The following is a 23,734-nucleotide window of genomic DNA, read 5'->3' as shown; positions in this document are numbered from 1 at the left end:
CTGGCAACAAAGACTGCATTTTTTCCAGACTTTTAGTGTCATATTTTGATGGGATACATCGCCAGGGTGGACAGCTATTACAGCATCTGATAACTCTCAATATACATCTGGTGTCAGAAATCATGTGAAGAGACATAGAAGACTGTATCCTCGATGTGATCAAATGATGAACTACTTGGGGGAATCAAGTTTGCATTTTGTGGATGTGAGGAGAGTGGTCTATATGACCATGACAGACATAAATCAGTCAGATGTACCTGATAAATAAAACGTGTTTATTTACACAAACTTTCAAATACTAGTCTTCTACATAAGGACATAAAAATATATACAGTGATGTAGGGACTCAAACTGCTCCGTTTTCCGGTCAATGTATACATGTTCTGATTTATTTGCATTTTCTGGTTTTGAAATGAAAAAAAAAGAAAAAAGATGCATATGTACAGCATGGTCTAAAACTTACACTCTGGCACTAATACACTGGGGAAAACTCTTCAAGTGCTATTCAACATTTCACCTTCAATACTTCCCTCACATAGCTCACCGATGTCACTACACAACAGAAGTGTACTTTCCTCCAACACTAACAGCACTTAAGTCAACTGCAGATGATTATTGTGTTGCATATTGTGTAATCATATTCCCTAGAACCCACACTGTCAACTTGCATCTCCATGAGTAACTCCCACAAAACAAAACTAGGCTTGGTCAGTCTCCTCTTCCAACCAACTGAGTAAACTTTGGTTATGTCTTGAAGTAATTCAAGAAAAGCCACTTGAAGTAATTCAAGGAAATTTAAAGCAGCACATTTGAGAAACCATTTCTTTGAGAACCTGAATTAACCATACCTGGCTTCTTAAGAGATCATAGTACAACACTAGAGCTGATCGAACCACTTGACGGAGATTAACCTTTTCCAGCAGTCCGGAACATTTCATTACAAAACAAATTAACAGATAACATGACGGGGAGTCGGATATCAAAAGAAGACTGGTGATCTGGTTTGGTAAGAAAGGCAAGATAAAACTACTCAGGCAAAGAAAGTGTTGAAGTGTCATTGTGTTCACATACACCTGGAGCACAGAACAGCACCAAACACTTCCAAAATGCTGTGATCTGGAGGGTGTTCAGACTCATCTGGGGAGGTAAATCACATGTTCTCAGTAGATCTCGTCTTAGATGATGCTGCAGTAGTAAACTATACAGGATGTGCTCCTTTGGGTCTTCATGGCCGACATCTTTCTTTTGCCTTCTGCTGATGTACTGATTGACCACTGCCTTCACCATCCATACTAACTCACAGGGGGTGGGGGGCCATGGATGACACTCACTTTCAGAATCAAACACACACCCCTTTGTATTCACTACGGCTTTTAGGAAAATGAAGTGAATACCTATTATTTCAACTTACACAGAACATTCATTTCAGATGTCAGGTTAACACATTCATTCAAGGTGGAAAAGGAACCAAAAAAACATCTTTCCTTTCTTAGAAGACAACATCCTCCGGCCAGGAGGTTTGTGAGGCGTGGTCACACTGATTGAATGTGATGAGGGCTGCCAGAGTGGCACCTGTCTAGTCTCTCCCCCCTCAGGCTGGGTGGTGGTAGAGGTGGGAGAGATTGGGGTTCAGGGCAGGAGAGTGTGTATTTGGGTGGGGTGTCACTGCGGGGCACCGGCAGCAGTGGGCACCGGGGTGCTCAGGGCGTTGGTGGCAGCAGACAAGACCGGCGAGCCAGTGAGAGGACCCAGGGCAGTGGAGGCTGGCAAGGCAGAGATACCTGAGGCAGGACAGGTCACAGAGACAATAAGAAAACCAACATCAGACAAATGGATATCTGCAAAGAGTCTGTGGGTGCTAGGACCGCTAAAAATCAATACATTTGATACATTCAGAATAAAATGTAGAATTTCAGATAGGCTGTCAACTCCCTGAATGCAACTTAAAGTACAACATCAATCACATCTCACTTTCAGTAAAAACAAAGCATCACTGTTACTATTTTGTGTGGCTTCACTAAAAAAAAAAAAAAAAAAAAAAAAAGCTAGAAAGCTAGAAACCAGAAAGAAAAAACAACTCAAGTGTTGGAGAAACTGCAGATCGGAGTATGGGTAGAAATAAAACAATAGTCTATCATAGTGTTTGCTAATGTCAATACAAATATCCCACAATATAACGTATTTCATTAGTAAGAGCTCTCTGGTGTATTGACAGTTAACCATGATATGGCCCATCCCTATGGTTGCCATTCAGTTTTTGCCAATAACCTATGGACTGACTTACAGACTTAGTTGTAAAAATCCAAGATCTCCATAAGTTTTTAGAATAAATATTATGTGTGAACTTGTCAAATGGTTGCAAAATCTTTGTCTCTTATACCACATTTACAATAAAACGTGTGTATGTGTGTTGTTAAACCAGGTAAACCAGCTGAAAAATAGGCAGTTGTCTCCTTTCCCATTTCTAGGAGAAGAGACTCAGGAAAAAATACGGGAATAGTAGAAAGCAACAGATCATAGTCTTCATGCAACTACATCCACAAAACATTAAAAATCATTTAAAATGACATATTAGTCACTGACATTCAGAAGTAGACATTGTTTTTTCTGGCACTGACAACAGAAGTTGCTGCAGAGATAGACAGCTCATTTCTTTCTCATCTGTTGAGAGCTGCACAGTAGCAGTACCAATCAGACGCTGACAGGGCTCAGTTATTTGGGCCACAGAAGCCAGTGACAATGTTAACCCGTTCAGACCAAACTCGATAAATGCAAACTGAGCGGCAACTCTACATTGAAAATCAATGTAAATGGCGCACTAACACGCGATTCAGGCAGCGGCGGTGCAAATGGAGCGTCTAGCGCGGCGAGACGCGGCGCGAATGAAGCGTTTGAAGCGACACGAATAAAGTTGAAAATATCAGACTTTTCAGGCAGCATTGCACCGCGACATCCAATCAGCGACGAGTTCAAGCCAATGACGTCACTTCCCTCACATACGATTGTTTACATTCAGACCAACATGGAGGAGAAGCTAATTGTAGCTGTGTGTGGGCACCGACCCGAGCTAACAGGTCCTCAAACTGGGCTCCGGTCAGCCTGAGGTACCGCTGGAACCGGTCATCATCCAGACGGAGCTCCTGGAGGAGACAGTGAAATTCCCCCAGCTCCGTGTGTCTCCGGAGGACTTCATGAACCAAGACATGATGGCGGGTGGCTTTCAGGCATTTCAGTGCGCACTGGTGATATCAGCCATGATCGACGTAGAAAGAGAGTGGGTTGAGAAATACCGGTTCAAAAATGAGAGGGCAAGCGCGTTATCTTTTTTTTACCCCGAGTGTCAAGAGCGACAAGTGCGAATAGTCCAAAGTGATCAAACGGCACAATACAAGTGTCTCAAGTGATTGTATTCGCGTCTATCGTGTTTGGTCTGAACGCCCCTTAACATGTTTCAGTAAAGTTTCTCTGTCAAACTCGGCATCAGCTGACCAGTGTTTCAAGCCCTGCTTGACAAAGATGGATAGAAGAGTAATAACAAGCCTGCTCCCTTAACTTCAACACAGATCATAGCATCGTGCCTGAGCACGAACACTTGCCTGAACACTTTGCATCTATGAATCTATATATTGTTAATCATTTGTCCTGATTGCCAGTTGTCACTGCTGCAATGTTATTTCATAAATTAATTATAACCAGACTATTATCTTTTTTTTCCAAAATATTTTTGTTGTCAATTTTCTTAACAATTGAAGCAACAGACAAACACATACATATATTAATAATGAAAAAATAAATAAATAAGAATAAGAAATTTGACACAGGTGTGTAAAAACAAGATACACACAAAGAGGCTTAACATAATGTCAGAGTTGAATGTCCACTTGAGTACATCAATTATGTCAAGATAGATACTCTTTAGGGGGGTTAACTACAGTTTCAAGAACTCCAAGATAGGTCCCCTCACACCACAACATTTCTGTCCAAAATTTGACCTGATCTGTTGTTACATGAATTACAGTAGTACGGTAGTTGTGTATCCTGGCTATTAGGACACGGGGTCGGTTAGCGCCGTTAGCAGCCTGTCCACCCAGTCTGTGTGCATGGCCAACATCTATGTGCTTTGGAGAATGTTCTTTCCCCAACAGATTTTCAATAAAGCTGGCCACAAATTCAACCGGCAACTAGACTCAGCATTTTCAGGCAGGCCTATTATCTTGATGTTTTGGCGTCTGGAGGGTGCCTCGAGGTCCACAAATTTTGACTTGCAAGGCCTTATTAGCATCCCCTAGGTGTTTAGCCTGTAGCTCGAGTGTGGCTAACCTGCTGTCATGATCACTGGCCACTACCTCCACCACAGAGAGACGACAGGCATGTTCTGTCAGTGTAGCTTGGCTGGCTTGCAAACACGCTTCCAGTGAACTGAATACCAACCATTTTGTTACTCATCCCGTCTATAGCAGAGAGAATAGCTGCACTTTCTTGCGTGGGGCTAGCTGTTAGTTCCATTAGCAGGTTACCTTCATTAGATTCCGTGTTTCTTCTTCGGGTTTATTAGTAATTTGCTTTTTTGGTGGCATCTTTCGTCGACATTCCATGCGAGTTTTACAAGCTTGATCATACACTGTCTTTGGTCAGAAAAAGGTGTTTTTATGAAAGACTTGGTTTATCAGAGTGGAGCTTCACCTAAACACGTCTAGTCCACGATGCGCGCTCTAGTGCCCCCCCCCCGATCTAGATTTTGTTTTTGTCAAAACTACTATTATCTTGACAACTCCTCCATCATCATGGCTAGCATAATAGCTATTAAAACACCTGGACACTCATCATGGATCATCAAAATACCTGTTACATGTACCTCTTACTGTTACACAATAACAATAAGACACTTTTTTAACTTTTATCTATTAATTAATCAATTAAAATTCTGAGATGGTCTCGATCCATGATAATAAGTCTGCATTTAACCAACTGCAGTGTTTAATTACATCAAAATGCACATGAATTAATATGTTGCACGCGCGAGATACCAAGACGCGCATGCAAGATAGTAACTGGCACGTACGAGATAGTGAGTTACACTCATGAGAAAAAAACATCCATGTCACCTCCAGGGCTCCGTAGAATGCAAATGCCTGATGTTAGTGGGTTCCCTTTCCAATGTGTAGGGGGTATAACTGTTGCACTTGAAAACTTCAAGTTGATCAAGTTGTTGTAATTTCCAAATTTTTGAGACTCAAATTTTGTGCGACACCTTGGACAGACATCACACAAGTAGAAAGCCGTGGAGAGAGGGGCAGGAAGATCAGAGGGGTTGACAAGCACCGGATGCATATTTAACCTTTTATCGAGATGAGATTATTTACATCAGATATTAGTAATAGGTCAATAAAAATAATCAGTGTTTTCTTGCTAGATTCAGTTGTAGCACGTGGAGGAAATAAAACAGATGGCAAACGGTCGCTGCAGATCTTTGCACTGTGTCACACTCTACCTGAACATTGGTTAACATATGTGCTGAAGGAAAGACTTTTTGCACACTTTTGCCTCCTGCTTGTCCCCAGCACACATTGATGTTCATAACTGTTTCATGTGTATTGCAGGGCAGTAGAATATCTTAATGTCAGGTGCATGTGTGCTTACCAGTGATCATGTTGGCTGTGCTAACAGCTGTGTTCCCACTGGGCAGGTTAGCTGATCCAGCCGCACGAGACTGATCTTTCACAATGGGGACTGTAGCCACAACAAAATACAGAAATAACTTATTTTGTAATAACTGATCGTGATTCTTATAAAACAACACTGGCTGAGGGCTTACAGAAGTAAGGGTGATCCATGGCCTCGCGGGCTGTCAGCCGGGCCTGGTGGTCATAGCGCAGCAGCTTGTCAAGGAAGTCAAGAGCCTCAGGGCTGACCAGGTGCTGGTTCTCACTGTGGACAAACCGCTCCCACCGCTTACGAGAGTGCCTGAAGGCAAAAAACAAAATAATACACACTGAATTCCGATGTCTATTTAGACTCATGTAAGAGGACACAGACAGTTGTGATAATGACATCAATAGACATCGTGCCATGATGTGCACATCAAACGCAGATGAGCTCCAGCTGTTGAATTTGAACTCATTTGGACCTTTTTGAGGTTTGATGTTGACGATAAGCATTCCTTCTCATCCAATCTACATCTGTACAGCCAAGACAGCATCACCATCATGTGACTCACCTCCCCAGAATGTCGTTGAAGCGAGGTTCCAGCTCAATATTGTACTTGTCTATGTAGTCATAGAGGTCTTCAGTCCCCAGAACCTTGGCTATTCTCACCAACTAGAGGACAACAAACAAGGAACAGTTGGTCAGTTCTGTCCCAGAGCCTTGAACTCTTCCAGACTCAAACCTTCATTAATACTAGACAAGTCAGTTACAGGAAATCCTGTGTTGTCATCATTCTCACAAGATCTGTGGCTAGAAGTGCCAGTCTATACATGTCACTACTGTTTGAAGACAACATTAACCACATCAAGCATGGAAGAAAAAAAGAGCTAGTTATAGCCTGCCCTTCATGTAGCTCTACCAATGAAGACAACTACTTTACAGTAAAGTAGCTACAATGTGTCCAAAGACATAACCATGAAGGTTGAGGGGCTGACGGTGGCCAGTGGTATAATTCAGTCCTATCAAGCAACCCTGATTTGTGTTTACCTGGTCATAGTTGTCATGGCCGTGGAAGAAGGGCTCCTTCCTGAAGATCATACTTGCCAACATACAGCCCAGGCTCCACATATCCAGACTGTAGTCATACATCTGAAACACACACACAAAGTCTGAGAAGTAACACAGATAGGATGAAAGCAGAGAAATCTAATTTCCCTGAGATGCACAACCTGTCAATTGCAAGAGTCATTCTGATAATACTAAGGACTCAATAGATGAGGTACTACACATGCGATTGAACATATCCACAATTTCCCCAACATCGGGCTGTCTGTTGCATATTGCACATTTTACCATGACTACCATCATCTACCGTCATAATAAGACTGTGTAATAATATCATTTGGGCTGTCAATCAATTAAAATATTTAACAAAACTATTTCACAAACTACGGAGCGGATCAAGGGTCATAATGTACGTACTGAGCTAATTGGCATCAAAACATTAATGGCATTAAAGCAAAACTCTCGCCAAAATGCAACCTAGGCTTTTTTGTGAATGTACCCGAGTCAAAACTTTGTGTAAAAGCATAATTACGAATTATATTATATTATTTTTATGGAGTTTGACCAGAAAACAAAAATACGTTAAATCTTAAAAGTGCCTCTTTCGTCGTAACTATGCTTTTATGCAAAGGTTTGACTTGGGTACATTCACTAAAAAAGCCTAGGTTGCATTTTGGCGAGAGTATTTCTTTATAAGTATTTGTGTTAAAGCGCAATCTGACACCGAAGACATAGTACTGGACTTTAATATTCCTCCATCACATACACACACACGTGTACAGGAACACAACGAGCATGCCAAGAAAGGAGGGTTACATAGTCTTACATAACTAGTTTTACACAGCAAAGAAATGGTTCAGTTTCTACCTTAAAGTTGGTGTTGTTAACATAGCAACGGGTAATAAAGAACAATGCAAAGCAAAGGGCATCCCAGAGAGACCTCCACTTAAACCCATCAGATACTTTAAACATGCTATATCCACCTGAAAGATTCAAGTTCACAAGTGTACCTGATAGTCCACCAGCAGCTCGGGCCCTTTAAAGTAGCGGGAGGCAACTCTGACATTGTATTCTTGTCCAGGGTGATAGAACTCAGCCAGACCCCAGTCAATAAGGCGCAGCTACACAATAAGAACATAAAGCAGTTAGCAACAACAAACAGTAAGTGTGTGTATTAGTGTTCAACCCAGCAAAGTTAAGGGACATTTACTTGTCATGTATTATTGAAATACATTTCTTATCCAAGCACAAAATGGGGAAACAGAGCAGCAGTACAGATTGAACTAATGAACAAAAAGCTAAACAACAACATGATGATCAAACTTGGTTAATAGTTGCATCTAATAAAACCAAAAGGGAAGGTGTGCCTCCCACCTAAAATTGAGTTTACATGTATCCCTTTACAAAGGGACAGACATAAAAATCACAAGAAAATTTAAAGGCCCTTTTTTAAACTAGAGAAATGTACTTGTTTTCAAGACATGGTCCTGTTAGCGCAGACCTGGGCAAATTACGGCCCGCGGGCCACATCCGGCCCTTTGTACGTCCCTGTCCGGCCCGCGTGAGGCCAATCATACACACCATAAATTAAACAAAAATTTTTTTTAACTTTTATTTTGAAATTTTATTTTGAAAAGCGTTACATCACTACGTATGCACGTCGTAGACGTGGCACCTTCACTCGCGTATACACGTAAGTGAGTGAAGGCGATGCTGTTCGCCAGGTTACCCTCAAGATGTCGGCACACCCCAAGAAAAGAAAAGTTGATAACGAATGCCGTATTTTCAACAAGACATGGACTGCCAAATATTTCTTTACAGAAATTTAAGGTAAAGCAGTGTGCTTAGTCTGTGGTACACAGGTTGCTGTGTTTAAAGAATATAATTTGAATCGCCACTACACGACCAAGCATGAAGATAAATACAGAAATCTGTCTGGTGAAGAGCATGCAAGGGAGTCTGATGCATTGCTTGCAAAACTACAAACCCAACAAGGATTTTTCACTAAACTTCACACTCCCAGAGATGCAGCCATCAGGACAAGTTATGTCATTTCTCACAAAATCGCCAGAAAAAGTAAGGCGTTTTCCGACGGAGAGTTTATTAAGGAGTGTTTATTGGACTCTGCTGCGCTGATGTGCCCAGAGAAAAAGGGCGCGTTTGAGAACGTTTCACTCTCCCGACGCACTGTAACGAGGCGGATTGAGGACATCGCGGGAAACTTAGAGCTTCAGCTGAAGAACAGAGCGGCCGACTTTGACTTTTTTTCTCTGGCTTTGGATGAGAGCTGCGATGTTTCTTCTCCCTTCAACTGCAGTGTGGATGATGCACCAAGTGAAGTTCAGATGGAACTCATTGATCTGCAGTCTGACACACTTCTGGCAGATCACTTCAAGTCAGTCTCACTGCTGGACTTTTACTCCGCCCTCAAAGAGGAGAACTTTCCACACCTGAGGAGGCATGCTCAGAGGATCCTAGTCCTCTTTGGATCTACCTATCATTGTGAACAGACATTCTCAGTTATGAAGTTCAACAAATCCAAACACAGATCCTCTATGACTGATGACCACCTCTCAGCTGTCCTTCGCATAGCCACTTCAGACATTCCGCCAGATTTCAATGCCCTTGTTCAAGCCCAGAACAGACTGGATTATTCTCACTGAAGAGGTAACATGAGGTGGAAAACATTACAAGTTATTGTTTGTGGAGATTAACAAGTTAAAAATAAATTGCACTGGTTCAATAATTGTTTTTCTTATTTAACCAATACAGCACAATTTCACATAACCTAATATAAATATTTACAGAGTGCTTTATTCTTCTGATTATCAGTACCAGCTATTCAAAATATTTAATTTGAGCATTTTACAATGAAAGAAAGTTGGTGGCCCTCTGACACAATTCAGGTTTCTCATGCGGCCCCTGATTAAAATTAATTGCCCACCCCTGTGTTAGCGTGTCAGGGTTTGCCTTGACAAAAATAATAAATTTTCTTAATTAAAATTAAAACTAAAATTCTGAAAAACAATGGCACATCTACAGCTGCCCTTGAGTGTTGATGAGCCAGTCAGTGGGCAATTGTGTGTCTAGTCTGTCAAAAAAAATACAAATCAATGCATCCCAGTCATTGACCTACATATTCAGACTCCCAGAGTGCCATGTGATGTTATCTGAAACCAAGAAGTTAGTGACAGCAACGTGATGGCTTTGGTCAGCAAAATGGAAGAAACCTATGGACACACTTTGTTTATCATTCTGCAAAAATGAATCAGCGCAGTAAACAGAGGCAAATTCTTTGGAAAGAAGCCAACGTTCACTGCCTTATAATGCAGGTTGCTAGCTTCCAAGCGTGTGAGTGGAACATGCAGGGCTTTACAATTAATGTTATAACTTGTCGGGGACATGTTAAAGTTTGGGTCAGACAAATTAATTTCCATATCATGTACTGCCCTGTTTTTTGAGTGAAACATATTGTAGTAGCATGTGGAGCTGAGATATATTTTCACCTTTAATGTTTATGGCTTGAGAGTTTATTTATTGATATATTTGGACAAGCAGCTTGTAATCATGCTTGGTTTTCACTTTTCTTGCAAAAGAAAATTATTTTGTACGTACTATCTAGTCAAAGTGTCGTTTCTAAGATGACGCATCGTGCGCCGTGTATGACTTCTTAGATCTTAAGCAGGTAGGAATAGTAATCAGCTAAGTACAACAACCTGATCAAACCGTCTGCCATGTCTGAAAAACATTGGTGATTATGCAGGGGCTTATTAGCCTAACTAAATGAGTTTAAATAGAGAAAACATTTATGACTGAAGCTGACTAAATTATTTTTTATTGACTTTAAGATTAAAATGCCTAAAATGTGATTTAAACTAGCATTTTTGTCTACAGATTAAGACATCAAAAAGATGCTAAAATTAACCCACCTTGCGGTGTTCATGATCAATCATCACATTATGTGGCTTCACATCTCTATGCATGATTCCCATGCTGTGGCAGTAGTCCAGGGCCTACAGACAAGAGGAAACAGACTTTGTTATCTAATGGTCCCATTTTTTTTTGTTCCCGGGAATTCCAAAACAGCAACAGATTAAAAGATGACACTGCCTGCTAGACAACACACACAATATTTAATGACCTAAACAGAGGCTTGGCACTGTATGAGTGCCCCAAAACTTAGGAAAAAAGACAGATGACAAAAAACAAGGATATCTTTCTTATGTTTGAGGACTTAGTGGTTCACTCTAGAGTAGGGATGTATATCGTTAGGATTTTATCGATATAAGGCTGGGATGACGCGTCATCCCAAACAGAAAGTGGTAGGACCCCCAGAGGCTGAGAATAGTTCCTCTCACACAGAGACGCTGCATTAATACCACAGCGGTGGTTCGTCAATTCTCCGCTGTTGATCGTTCACACAGAGCGAAGCACCGCTGGAGTAAAGACGAACCACCATGTAATTCACACAGAAAGCTGAGCTGCGGCTCCTAAAGAGACGTGACAGTACAAGTCATGATGATGAGGTCGGTGTGTTTCCCAGGTGTCCCCCCCTGTAAATCTAAACCTGTGGACCATTTATAATGTATAGTGATAAAGAACCCAGCCCCCTAAACATCCTGGAAAGTGTAAGAGTTATGTTTTTAGTGCTAAATTACATAACTACATAATCGCCATCAGTAAACTGGTCACTGCCTGACTCTGTCACTCGCGGGGATGGAGGCTGTTTTCTGGGGGAAAGTTCACTGACGTCTCGGTCCAGAGGGCCGACCGTCGCAGTGATTTATGTCAACATGAAAAATAATCATTTGGGACAGCTCTTATCGATACCGATACCAATGCCGATACTCCTTATCGGTACCGACATGAAATTTTGTGTAATAAAAATAAAAACTTTACAAGCTGTTCAAAGATTCAACCTTCTTTTTATTACCACAAGGTAATAATAAAGCTTCAACAGAACAGAAGCTATGCAATTACAAATACTCCAGAACAGATAACCATTACTTCTGTATCTGGCAGATGCCGGAGCACAACACAGCAATTCAGCTGAATTTAGCACCGAGCAGGCAGGAAGTCAGCACCGGGATAATAACATAACATCCGGTTACTTTTCAAATTAAAAACACTGTGTGTTGACACCAGCACACAAATCTAAAAAAAAGCCTTCAGTCAGGAACACTTCCTGTTGTTGTTTTATAACACATACCTATAACTGCGGACGTGAGCGATTGTGTGATTATCGTGGAAACTCCTATGCCTCGCAACGCCAGCTATCTACCGTACTGCACCATGGGGGACTCAAAATAAAACCATTGGGGGTTACCGGATGGCGGACGGTGGAGCAAAACCAGATCGGAGCTGTAACACAGCGGACAGTATCCAGTAGAAATTCAGGGTAAGCAACATCACCAAACACTTGGAGCGTGTGCATAGTATGAAGCTAAAAGAGAGCGGCGTGTTTGATTGCTACAACAAAGCAAGTAAAGTTAGCAGCCCAGCTTACGCTAAAGACTGCAGCATCGTGGCAGGGGTACTGGTTTTGTTTCAGTGACGTAGAGTCAGATTTTGTTGTTAAGTTTGTAGTCAGTACAGTTGGGTAGACGTTCAAAAACCATCCACATCACAAACCGATAAAAAAAAGAAAAATCATCAAAAAAAAAGTAGTACAGATAACAGTACTGTTTGTCCAGAATCTTAACGGTACCCTGGTACTGACCCAAATAGGAGCCAGTACCAAAAAGTACCAGTCCTCTGTATACATCCCTACTCAAGAGGTTACAGATAATGATAAGAGATGTGGCTGAACCAGGCAGGGCTCACCTTGAGGATCTCATACATGTAGAACCGGATGTCATAGTCTGTCAGGGTCTGGTACAGTTGCTGTATGCGACAACAAAGTCATTAGGCTTCTTATGTTTGTGTCTTTCAGTAAACAGACAGCACACATTCATGGAACAGTAACATCACTCACATTGACCTGTGGGAATGTGCCAGTGATTGAGGATAGAACCAGAACATGGTTGATTTTCTGGTACCGAAGACATAGCACTGGACTTTAATATTCCTCCATCACATACACGCACGTGTACAGGAAAACAACAAGCATGCCAAGAAAGGAGGGTTCCATAAACACAGTAATGGTTCAGTTCCTACCTTAAAGTCTGTGTTGTTAACATGTTCAAAGACCAAGGCAGGTGTCCGGGACTGCAAAAAAAAAAAAAACATAACATTAAGGTTGTGTATATATTGCAGTCTCAAAGAACAATATTTGACAGACACAGTGACAACAAGCCATAGCAGTAATGCAAACTCTGTGCCAACTAACCAGACAGCTACACTGTGAGCAACAACAGGGTCAAGACTACAACTGTCCATTCATTTCCTGAACATGAGAAAGCAAGGAAACCCAGCCAACATGGGGACAGTAAACAGGTGTCAAATCAAATTACACTACGGTAATTCCCAGTCCTCATGGACATCATTTTCTATCTCAATTGTAAGTTGTAAGTAAACAGAGAAAAGCAAAAATTATGTTTTACTTTCAGAATGCCCTGTGATTTATCAATTGTCAGCATACACATCCATTTAGTATGTCAACTGGTTACCAAATCTACCATTTGTTGCTAGCTGAAATACCTGGCAAAAGGCTCTCACTGAAACAGGGCTCTTCCAAGGATCTTCAATTTCAATGGTAGAAGCAGGCAACTGAAGGACTACAACTAGAGGTAAGGATTGCTGATTGCTGCGAGGGTTGATCTGTATTGATAGCTAAATTGTAATCAAATCAAATCAAGAGGCCAGTGAAGATTCACAACTCTAGCTACAACAGTTAAGGGTCCACAGCGACCTTTGTATGTTCAATTCCCAAAGATATTAAGATTACAAAGCAAAAACACACATTTGAGAAGCTACAACAACAAATGTTTGAGAATTTTTTGAACCTCCAATTAATAATTATTTATTATTAATATTTTTTGTTATTATTATTATTGACATGAGTATTTTAATTATTGTTATAATCATCATTTTTGCAAGTACAACTATATGAGCGCAGTATCAGCCCAATACCCGATGCCGGTATAGATACATCCCTAGTTAATACAGGTGTGAATTTTTGCCAGTCTCTCAATTTGATATGATTTTCATTTTTGGATGTCTAGCTCAATCCAAGATTGACTTTCTATTCAGAGTCGATTATGGATTTAGCACTAATTTCAGTCTTTGCTCCGGTTTAGAGTGTGGTAAACCATCAATTGCGGTCCTTAACATGCTGAAACACAATATGAAACAACTAGAAATGAAGATAAACAATCTGCAGCTTTTTAATTTATCTTTGCAGTTTAGTTCTGCCTTTTTTCCCTTCAACATCATGTCAATACTTATCATTTAGAAAATACATTTCTGACGTAGATTTGGATTTGTGGGAGATAAGAATTGTGATTCTTATGTGAATTGATTTTTTACCCACTCCTAAAATATGTTTTCTCTTTTTCCACATCCGTGCATTTAATTGTCATTTATTAAATTAGTCCAAACAAACGTCATTTAACATTAACTATGAAGACAAACAGGATGACTCCATGAAGTGCAGTGTGAAAAGCACCGTTGGCTAGGAACTGTACTTTCTTTGGCCCCTTCATTTTCTCACTGTCATAATAACTACTGAAGAAACACTCCAGTAGCGTATAAATGGATTTTGACACGGAAGAGAGGGCTGGGTTTTTTTTTTTAAAGTCTAAGAGGGAACCTCAAGGATTAAAAACAACATAGATTTTAAATGATTATGATTGCAGTCCTGCATCACAGTCATTTATAAGCAGTTATTCCATTCTTTGGAGAGAGTCCTGACACAACACAGGAATACAAGGCTGTATCACTGCTAAGCTACATCTATCCAACTTTAAGCCATAGCTGACCAAGTACTTACAGACACATACTTTCCAAGCCCAAGTGAAATTGATAAGCTTGCACAGCTGGTGGGCTCACCGCGCTATTGGTACAGTAATATTTGACAATGTTTTTTATCAAATGTAAATAATGCCATCAAGAAAACACAAACAAGTGTTCTTGCAAGTCAATATACTGAACTTACCACAGGGTCTTTCACAATATCGATAAGGGAGATTATATTAGGACCTCCACGCAGATTCTCCAAAATTTTTATCTCACGCTTGATCTTCTTTTTCTTCACAGGCTAAAGGGAAAGAATGAGGAACAGTTAGTCAGATAATATCAAAGCATTATTATAAATGATTCAATCAGAGCCACTACACCTGAACCAGGCCTCTGTCTCTTTACGTTTAGATGTACCTTGAGAATCTTCACCACCACCTTCTCATTATTGGTGATGTTGATTGCCTCAAAGACCTCACTGTACTTGCCACGCCCTAGCTTCCGCACCAACTGAAAGTCATCCTGGTTTCTGTGGAGGAAAAAAAGCCACAAGTTTAACAGTGGTAAAGCATCATGCTGTGAATGTATTGTGTAGGGTCAACATGATATTTACCCCCATTCAACCACGTGAGACTCATAGTCCCAGTACTCCCTGGGCCGATGAGTGTTGACCTCTGTGTACACTCGGGCCCGACTTGGCACGGGTCCTGACATGTCAGACAGCTTGGCAGACGATGTGTGGTGATCCTACTGCAGCGGAGGATGGTTGGAGTACAGGGCGGATAGGTAGGAGGGAGGGAGGAAGAGAAGGGAAGGTAAGGGACCAGGGGGGCTGCTCACAACAGGACAAGGGGTTTGGGGTGGGGTGGGGGGAGGGTCGGGGGGGAGGGGCTTTGCCAGCGGACGGGGGAAGGGGCCACCAGGGGCACGGTGGGATAGCTGATAAAGAATTAGGCAAAAAAGAATTAAAAGATTAGAGAAATTGAGTTCAGTATTTGCTGGAAATATATATCCCTTTAATTACAATTAATTAATTACAGAAAAAATAACACATTTATTCGCAATTCATTTGCACTCCAAACAGCACAGAACATTGCTCGTTGAACGAGTTCCCCGCAAAACCATAATACTGATGCACAGCACACAACACGAGGAATGGAAACCGATGAGAAGTCATTGCTGGGTTCGATGGGCTGAAATCTTTAGTTTTAAAAAAAACTACTGGGTGGAAACCTGGATAAAAGCACAGTTGTGTGCAAACTGTGCAAGAAAGAATTCACCAGAGCACTTCCAGACTCCGCTGCCATCTCAATGCCAAACATGTTACAGCTAGCACAGACAACGTTCTTCGTTTGAGTAAGCAGTGTCGCCAATCCACACTCAACAAGATGACAGGGTTCAGAGCCAAAGCCAAAGAGCCATTGTAGATGTCTTCACAGGTACAGTACAAGACTGCTGTGTAGAGGAGGGTGCTGAGCCCAAAGCTCATAAATTGTGCTCTAACCCTCACCTGTGTCTCATGTTGATTGTTTTCATTTGTGATTAATATGCTGATTATAAAATGCCAAAAAATTGTCAGAATGCTCATCACAATTTCCCCAAGCCAAAAGTGACATCTTCAAATTGCTTAATTTGTCAAACCAACAGTCCAAAACCAAAGTTTTGTCAGTTGTATTGACAATGAATAGCAGCAAATTATTTAGTTTGAAAGCCTGCAACTGGAGAATGCTTGAAATTATTACTTATAAAATGAAACAATCGATGATGAATCATTTTCTTTCAATTGACAAATTAATTTATAGACTAATTGTTAGCGCTCAATTAGTACTGAGTAGCTGAGACAGTACTAGAGATAACTCTCTCAAATGAGCTCCAGTTCCAGTTGAGCATTCATCTTACACACTGTTTTAAACATCACCACTGACTCCTGAAAAATATCGACTGTCTGTTGGATTATTAGGGCAGGAAGGCAAAGGAGACAGTCAGTACGTTTACATGCACATCTTAGTCAGATTACCATGGAAGAAAATATGTACCATAATTCAGATTAAAATGGATTATCAGAAATGATTTTCTAGTTTCAGAATACAGCTGCATTTTTTGACTCAAATAAAATGAGCAATAAATCATCCAAATTGCATTTTAATTTTCTTCTTCAAGACTGCATGTTTTGTCACATAACTGAAAACGAAACAAGAGGACATTGCTTTTTTCGTTTTTATGCCCACCCCCCCGCAAAAGAGAGTCCAAAATTCAATCTGAATTCGCAATCCCAAGCGGCCTCCCAAGTGTCAGTGGCCCCTCTCCTTCTTCAGCCCCCAGTCTGACCGACCATACTACGCATCTAATACGTTAGAGGGCGGTGTGCATATTCGACACTGGAGAAAGAGGAGAGACAAGAGGAGAGTGTGAAGGCTGTGTTGGTAGCATAGACTGTGCTACATGTTTTCAGAAACAGCGGGGAAATCAGCACCAGGTCCAGTTCTGTATTGTGGTCAAGCCAGGCATGGTTCACGTTTGCTTGGTCAAATCAGCCGCACCTTTTTTTCCAGTGAGCAAATGCTGTAACATTTAAGGTGATCGTAATGAAACCGCTCTGAAGAGCTGCTGGTAGTGACTGCGGGGCAGACTGCAGTCTCATAGTTAACTTGAAATTTTTCATACACGTCCTCCTGATAGTCCTCTACAAAAAAGCCTCTTGCACCACAAAAGCCGCTATTTGCATAATTATCTCCACATTTCTCCCAAAATTATCATGATAATGGAACTGTGATTACTTAAACATTACAATACTTATTGAAACTTTGAAATACACATCAATTGGTAGAATTTTATTTTTTAACGTTCAAATAAAGTCTACGTGAAAGTATAACACAAATTCCATTAGCATGTAGCTGAAAACCCAATTTGGAGAAATCTGGGGCTTATCATGGGTATGTGTTGCACAGGTCTTTGAGGAAAATGGCGGCCGATGTTATTAACTGTGATGAGGGTCAGGGCGGCTGGTTTGGGTCGCAAGAGGTTAGAACCCGCAGATTGCCACTTGCGGCTATATCTATTATTAGTATCCACTGAAGATAATCATACGTGAATGAGCTCAGCTTCTGTTTATGATGTGCATCCCTACATAAGTAGGGATGCACATCATAAACTGTGTTTCTCACAGCTGATGCTCCAGAGGGAAAGAGTATATGGTAAAAAAAGTGCATACTTAACTCTATAAGCAACCAGGGCCTTCAAAATGCAGTTCTGACTAACTAGCTAGCCAAATAGCAGCGTTCTTTTAGAGCTGGAATGACACTTTAGTCCGCGAAACAACAAAAGGTGAGAAGGGCGCAGAGATAGGTTTTTATTTGTCAGACAGGGAGCACTTGATTCATTAATTCCATGGGACTTTCTGCTGTTAGCTGGGGGCTGGAGCTAACTAATTGTAACTACCAGCAGTGATAAATACTTATTTTCTCGAAAAACGTTCTTATATCCATTCTTCTTCATTCATTTTCTTCTCCTCGTGCTGCTCTAGTCGCTCTGTGTGCTTCAAGGTACACGCTGCAGGTACTGAGTGCAAGCAAGGTCGCAGGGAAAACGGACTGGATTTTCAGTGATGTGGGCGTTCTCTATATGAACAAGTGAAAATGGATTGGATAATGACACACTGAAGGGGCTCTCTACCCTACACTATGAAGTGAAGGGAAACTGACAGATTTATGATCATATTTAAGTGAATAATGACAGGTTATATGATTATTTATTTAAACTCATATTCTGGCCACTTTAAATTGAATGTGTCAGCACTTTTTTGTAAAAATAAATAAATAAATACTAAAAACACCATATTATTTGGGGGGGCTTCAGCCCTAACCCTAACCCCTAAATAATTCAAGATAAAAATTCTTATCAATTCAAGATAAGAAACTACAGCAGCAAGCTGCTCTCTTTTCTTTTAGCAGACTCAATCACACAACTGCAACTGCCTGAGTACAGCCATAGTTCGACTACCGTAAAATACCAAATAACAGCCGGAGCGTTTATTTGTTTCAATCACTTAACAGACCAGGCGGCAATTTGGGACAGTCGTTTAATTCCTTCCTCTCAAAAATCCGCGATGAAAATGTCAAATTTCTCCAGCCTCTCGGTTAATTCTCTGGCATCCTTCTGGGCAATAGTTTTACGTCTTCTGCAAGTGAAGTTGTTGCGGCGGAGGAAACGATCCAGCCGACCAGCACTCGCGGCCAACTCCTCATCTCTGATGTCTCTCACTGTGGCGCACATTTGTTTCTCCATTGCCCTGATCATTTTACGGGACACTCTCTCGTGGTGTGCCCGTTTGCTGATAACCCAAACCTGCATGTTTATCTGCCCGCTGGCGGTGGCTGTGACTGACTCGGCAAAACATACCTAAATGTGAAACTTATCTTCATTTAAACAACTACCATCAGAGCTTATCTAACACTGAACTTAATAGCAGAGTTTTACTACTAAACCAGCAAAGACGTCGCTATACCTCTATTTCTGGCTCACGGTCCCGGGGAAAAAAATCGCGGGGGGGGGGGGGGTGTACAGACAGACGCTCGCTCGTCATCCTCACCCACTACAAAGCAGCTAACATTGAAAATTAGTATAGTGGCGCTGAGCTAGCAGTATAGCGGCGCTGCGCCACCTTTCCATTGTCTGGGAAAAACCCTGATACTATAGTGCCTTGCAAAAGTACACACCCCCCTTGAACTTTTCCACAATTTGTCACGTTTTAACCACAAATGTTAATGTATTTTATTGGGATTTTATGTGATGGACCAACACAAAGTGGTGCATAATTTTGAAGTGGAAGGAAAATGATACATGGCTTTAATTTTTTTTTTTTTACAAATAAAAAACATAAAAGTGTGGTGTGCAAAAGTCTTCAGCCCCCTTTATTCTGATACTCTTAAATAAAATCCAGCACAAACAGCTGCCTTCAGAAGTCACCTAATTAGTAAATGGAGTCCACCTGTGTGTAATCAAATCTTAGTGTAAATACAGCTGTGAAGGTCTCAGAGGTTTGCTAAAGAACATTAGTGAACAAACAGCATCACGAAGCCCAAAGAACACACCAGACAGGTCAGGGGTAAAGTTGTGGAAAAGTTTAAAGCATGGTTAGGATATGAAAAAATATCATCAGACTAAGCTTGAGCTATTTCGCGAGGAAGAATGGGCAAACATTTCAGTCTCTATATGTGCATCGCTGGTAGAGACTAACCCAAAGAGACCTGCTGCTGTTATTGCAGCGAAAGGTGGTTCTACAAAGGATTGACTCAGGGGGGTGAATACTTTTTGGCACATCACACTTTTCTGATTTGTAAAAACAAAATTAAAACCATGTATCAATTTCCTTACACGTCATAAATGCACCACTTTGTGTTGGTCTATCACATAAAATCCCAATAAAATACTTGACAAAATGTGGAAAGGTTCAAGGGGGGCTGAATCCTTTTGCAAGGCACTGTATATACAGTTTTTGAATGTGCGACAAAGTATATGTGAGTTATAAGCCAAAACGCACTTTCCTTGATTATAGCGCCACCTAATGGTGGAAATTGAGGACAACAATTTATTATGAATTTTTCTGGCAGGTGTGATGTATATTCCAAGTTTGGTGAGTTTAGGGTATGTTCACGTAGTTATGATTTGGGATGAAAAAGTGAAACAATAGGGACCTCGCAGGTCGATCTTCCTGCTGGAGTGACAGTTTGGTGTGGTGGATGTTTTTTGTGCATCTGGTGATGATACACATGCCTACCGCCTACTTTTGCAAGGCACTGTATATCTTCATTGTCCTGTCTGGTATATGAAGCACATTCCTAAAAAAATTGAGTGCTAGTGCTGCAACAAATTAGACAGAGTACATTCAGTTGCAGATTTATTAAGTTAATGGTAACACCAAGCTGAACCAATGAAGTCCGTTACAACAGTCCTGCAACAATCTTAAACTACCTTGAAGGTTTAAACGTTCAGTTCTGTTGTTCAAACGAATAGATCTGTTATTTCGTTGTTTGAAGTAATATGTGATTTACTGCATCAAATTATATAAACATTATATATTAGGCAGCGTGCGCATTTTTTGACGATTTGTCAGTCGACTGAGTACGGTTAGCATTTACCGTTTAAAGCCGACTCACATCGTAGCAAACGTCCCTTTACCTGCTTATGTTCATCTACTTATTAATATTGCTCAACTGCGGGTCTTAATAGTAAGAGTACTGACGACCCACCATCCTGACCAACCTTTTTCTGACTGGTAATGTTAGTTCAAGTCTTGAGCTAGCCAACGTAATTCAGCGATCATCTTAAACCTGACATCATTTAACGCCCGCTAACGTTGGATATAACATTAGCTAGCTTTCTAGCCTCACATTAATACCCTGATAATATCGACTACTTGGGCCATAGCCCAGATGCCTCTCACTTAGGGCGAATTTTATTCAACAGTTTGCTTTAACGTTAATAATTGATATCTAATTTCTTATAATTCACTAAAACATCATCATGCAAGATGAAGAAAGGCCATCTACGGACTGACAGAATCAGTACCTCCATACTGTTGTATAGCTCAGTCAGCTAAATATTCAATTTGTTCCAACTTGAACAGAAGCGCCGCATCTTGCATCAATACTGGGTGCAAAGAAAGCGTTTAAGTTTACGTTGCTGCAATAACGTTACTGCAATCCACTCGAAATTATGCGACATCCGTTATCTTAACGTTATAACGTTACCTACATTGGCATTAAAAATGAAGACGGATAGGGTGCCAACAAACTTGTTTCCGGCATTGGTTAAACCAACCCTAACCCTAGCTATATTTTCCGATGAATAAAGTAATTGCTTTCCAGTTAATTAATGGTTTCGGTGTGTGCAGAAGGTACTGGTAATTTATCGGCTCCAGGCGGGCCCAAGTTGCTAGCTTGCTAACCTTAGCACGGCTGTCGTTAGGACTCGTTACTTTCCACAGAAAATGTAATTCTGCGTTATCAACCGCAGTGAAACAGAGTGGATATTTACCCCCTGGATCAATTCGTCGGCCGAAATGCTTCCCAATAAGCTGAGTTTCGTCAAGCGAACGGTCCTCGCCTCCCTCCGTGGCCGGTGTATCTACGCCAATGAGGGATTTCTGCTGTATCAGAGACAATATGGCTGACCACTGGCACTTACGTCCCCGAATACTGCAACGGAGGCCGTGGAGGGACAACTATAAAGCCTGTAAATCACTGATTTCAATTCCAGTGTCCCGAAACACAGAGAAACAACAGAAATGTGTGACAGTCGTAATTTTTGGACTTCTCTGTATATCCCAAGACAAGCAGCAAGCTGTGCAACTAAATGCTGGTAAGTGACGGTAATTTTAGTGAACAGGAAAACCTGCAACTTCTCCCTAGATGATCAGGTCAGTAGGCCTATTTATTGAAGAATATTTCTTTTAAATCCTTAAAAACTGCCATGGAATCAAAAAGAAAGATGAAATCAAATTAAATCAACTTTATTTATAGAGCACTTTTCATACATGCACATGCAGCACAAAGTGCTTTACACAAGAAAAACAGAAACATAATAAAGAATAAAAAAGCCCCTCCCTCCCACCCACCATACTACATACCTGCACACGCACACCTACACACACCTGTGCACTCTTACCACTGGTAATAGGGAGACATGGCAAGGCACTGAGGATTGAGGAAGCGCCACCTTTGGGGCCGACCACACTGGGAGGAGTCACAGGCCGTGCCACAGGGGGCACCAGCGCCCGGGCCCCCCGACCCTGACAGACAACAGCTGGCCGGGCCAAAGGGACCCAAGGACAGCACCCCCAGCAGCAGCAGCCCAGACACAGCTCCCAGTGTGGAGGGTCACCCTGGGGAAACACTGGAGTTAAACCTTAAAAACTAAAAACATAAGATAGGATAAAAACCCAGACAAAAGATAAGTACATGGAGTGAACAGTTAAAAGGATACAAATATAAAAGATAATAAATAAACTAAAATAGTACAGATGATAAATAAAACATAGAAAAATTATTTAGGATTAAAATCATCTTAAAAAAACAAGATAGAAGCAACAACATAAAATACCCCATAAGAACGGAATAAGAATTTAAAATATCAGTCAAAAGCCTGATTAAAAAGGTGTGTCTTTAACCTTCCCTTAAAAATATCAACAGTCTCTGCAGACCTGAGGCGCTCCAGCAGGCTGTTCCACAAGTGGGGGCCATAGTGGCCAAATGCCGCCTCACCGTGGGCTTTAGTTCTTGGTTTTGGTATGAATAAAAGGCCAGTGCCGGAGGACCTCAGGGTCCACAAGTGTTGATATGGTAAAAGCAGGTCAGATAAGTAGGAGGGCGCAAGGCCGTTAAGACATTTATAAACCAGTAAAAGAACCATAAGAAGAGCTCTCTATAAAGATTGATTAAATGTGTGTTATTACAAATTTAATGTAGGCCTATCAAAATCAGGAGTCCTTACTATGTCCAAAAGGAGGCGCCCAACATTTAAAAACTGTATGCGCTGTACTTCTGTCTGCTCCTCTGTCAGCAACTGCACCAGTGGGAAATGTAGTCATTCACAACACTGTACTATTAATACATGATAAATATTAAAACAGGTAATATGCTCAGAATATTGTAACATACAGGGACAATGTTGGCAGGAGGCAATCATGCTTTGCCAGTCAGGGGTTCATTTGGCATATGTCAGTAGTATTTCTGGAACATAATGCTGTTTTATTTTTACTTTCCTTCCACAGTTCCATTCAGATTCCTCCCCAGATTGTTACATCACCATATTTGCGTTCTGGTTTTTACAGATATTTATTTTAAAATTCAGTTGAGGAGGAATTACCTCCAGCTCAACGCCAGGAAAACCAAAGAGCTGGTGGTGGATTTCCGCAGGCACAAACAACCCTGCACACAGGTGAACATCCAGGGAACAGACATTGAGATGGTGACATCCTACAAATACCTGGGAGTTCACCTGAACAATAAACTGGACTGGACTGATCACACTGCAGCAACATATGAGAAAGGTCAGAGCAGACTGTTTCTGCTGAGGAAGCTCAGGTCCTTTGGAGTGCAGGGGGACCTCCTGACCTCTTTCTATGACT

At 41.1% G+C, this 23,734-nt stretch overlaps 1 protein-coding gene and 1 non-coding gene across 2 annotated transcripts; both read right to left on the bottom strand.

Annotated features, from left to right (window-relative positions):
• Positions 1–254: 254 nt before the first annotated feature.
• On the bottom strand, positions 255–21,799 carry LOC119020872 (casein kinase II subunit alpha). The gene is made up of 13 exons (XM_037100583.1): positions 21,643–21,799; positions 15,221–15,546; positions 15,025–15,136; positions 14,807–14,908; positions 12,868–12,918; positions 12,535–12,594; positions 10,641–10,724; positions 7,722–7,832; positions 6,694–6,795; positions 6,218–6,318; positions 5,816–5,964; positions 5,641–5,730; positions 255–1,781 (listed from the first exon to the last, which is right to left on the bottom strand). Exons 2-13 carry the CDS (start codon positions 15,319–15,321, stop codon positions 1,663–1,665), a joined length of 1,182 nt encoding a protein of 393 aa, XP_036956478.1. The 5' UTR covers positions 15,322–15,546; positions 21,643–21,799; the 3' UTR covers positions 255–1,662.
• Positions 12,698–12,834, bottom strand: LOC119021997. Its single transcript, XR_005075822.1, has one exon. It is a non-coding gene; the product is annotated as a small nucleolar RNA SNORA57 (small nucleolar RNA).
• Positions 21,800–23,734: the final 1,935 nt, after the last annotated feature.

Source organism: Acanthopagrus latus, chromosome 6, assembly GCF_904848185.1.
Source record: "Acanthopagrus latus isolate v.2019 chromosome 6, fAcaLat1.1, whole genome shotgun sequence".
NCBI classification, from domain to species: Eukaryota; Metazoa; Chordata; class Actinopteri; order Spariformes; family Sparidae; genus Acanthopagrus; species Acanthopagrus latus.
Note: the sequence above shows the minus strand (reverse complement) of the source record. Positions and strands in the feature narration are given on the sequence as shown.

Excerpts from the sequence above, each read along its gene's own strand:
- LOC119020872 (XM_037100583.1), bottom strand. The coding sequence starts at position 15,321 with ATGTCAGGACCCGTGCCAAGTCGGGCCCGAGTGTACACAGAGGTCAAC. Across the intron at positions 7,833-10,640 it reads TTGATCATGAACACCGCAAG|CTGCGCCTTATTGACTGGGG; the intron begins GTGGGTTAATTT and ends CTTATTGTGTAG. Across the intron at positions 1,782-5,640 it reads CACAGCCAACATGATCACTG|GTATCTCTGCCTTGCCAGCC; the intron begins GTAAGCACACAT and ends GTCCTGCCTCAG.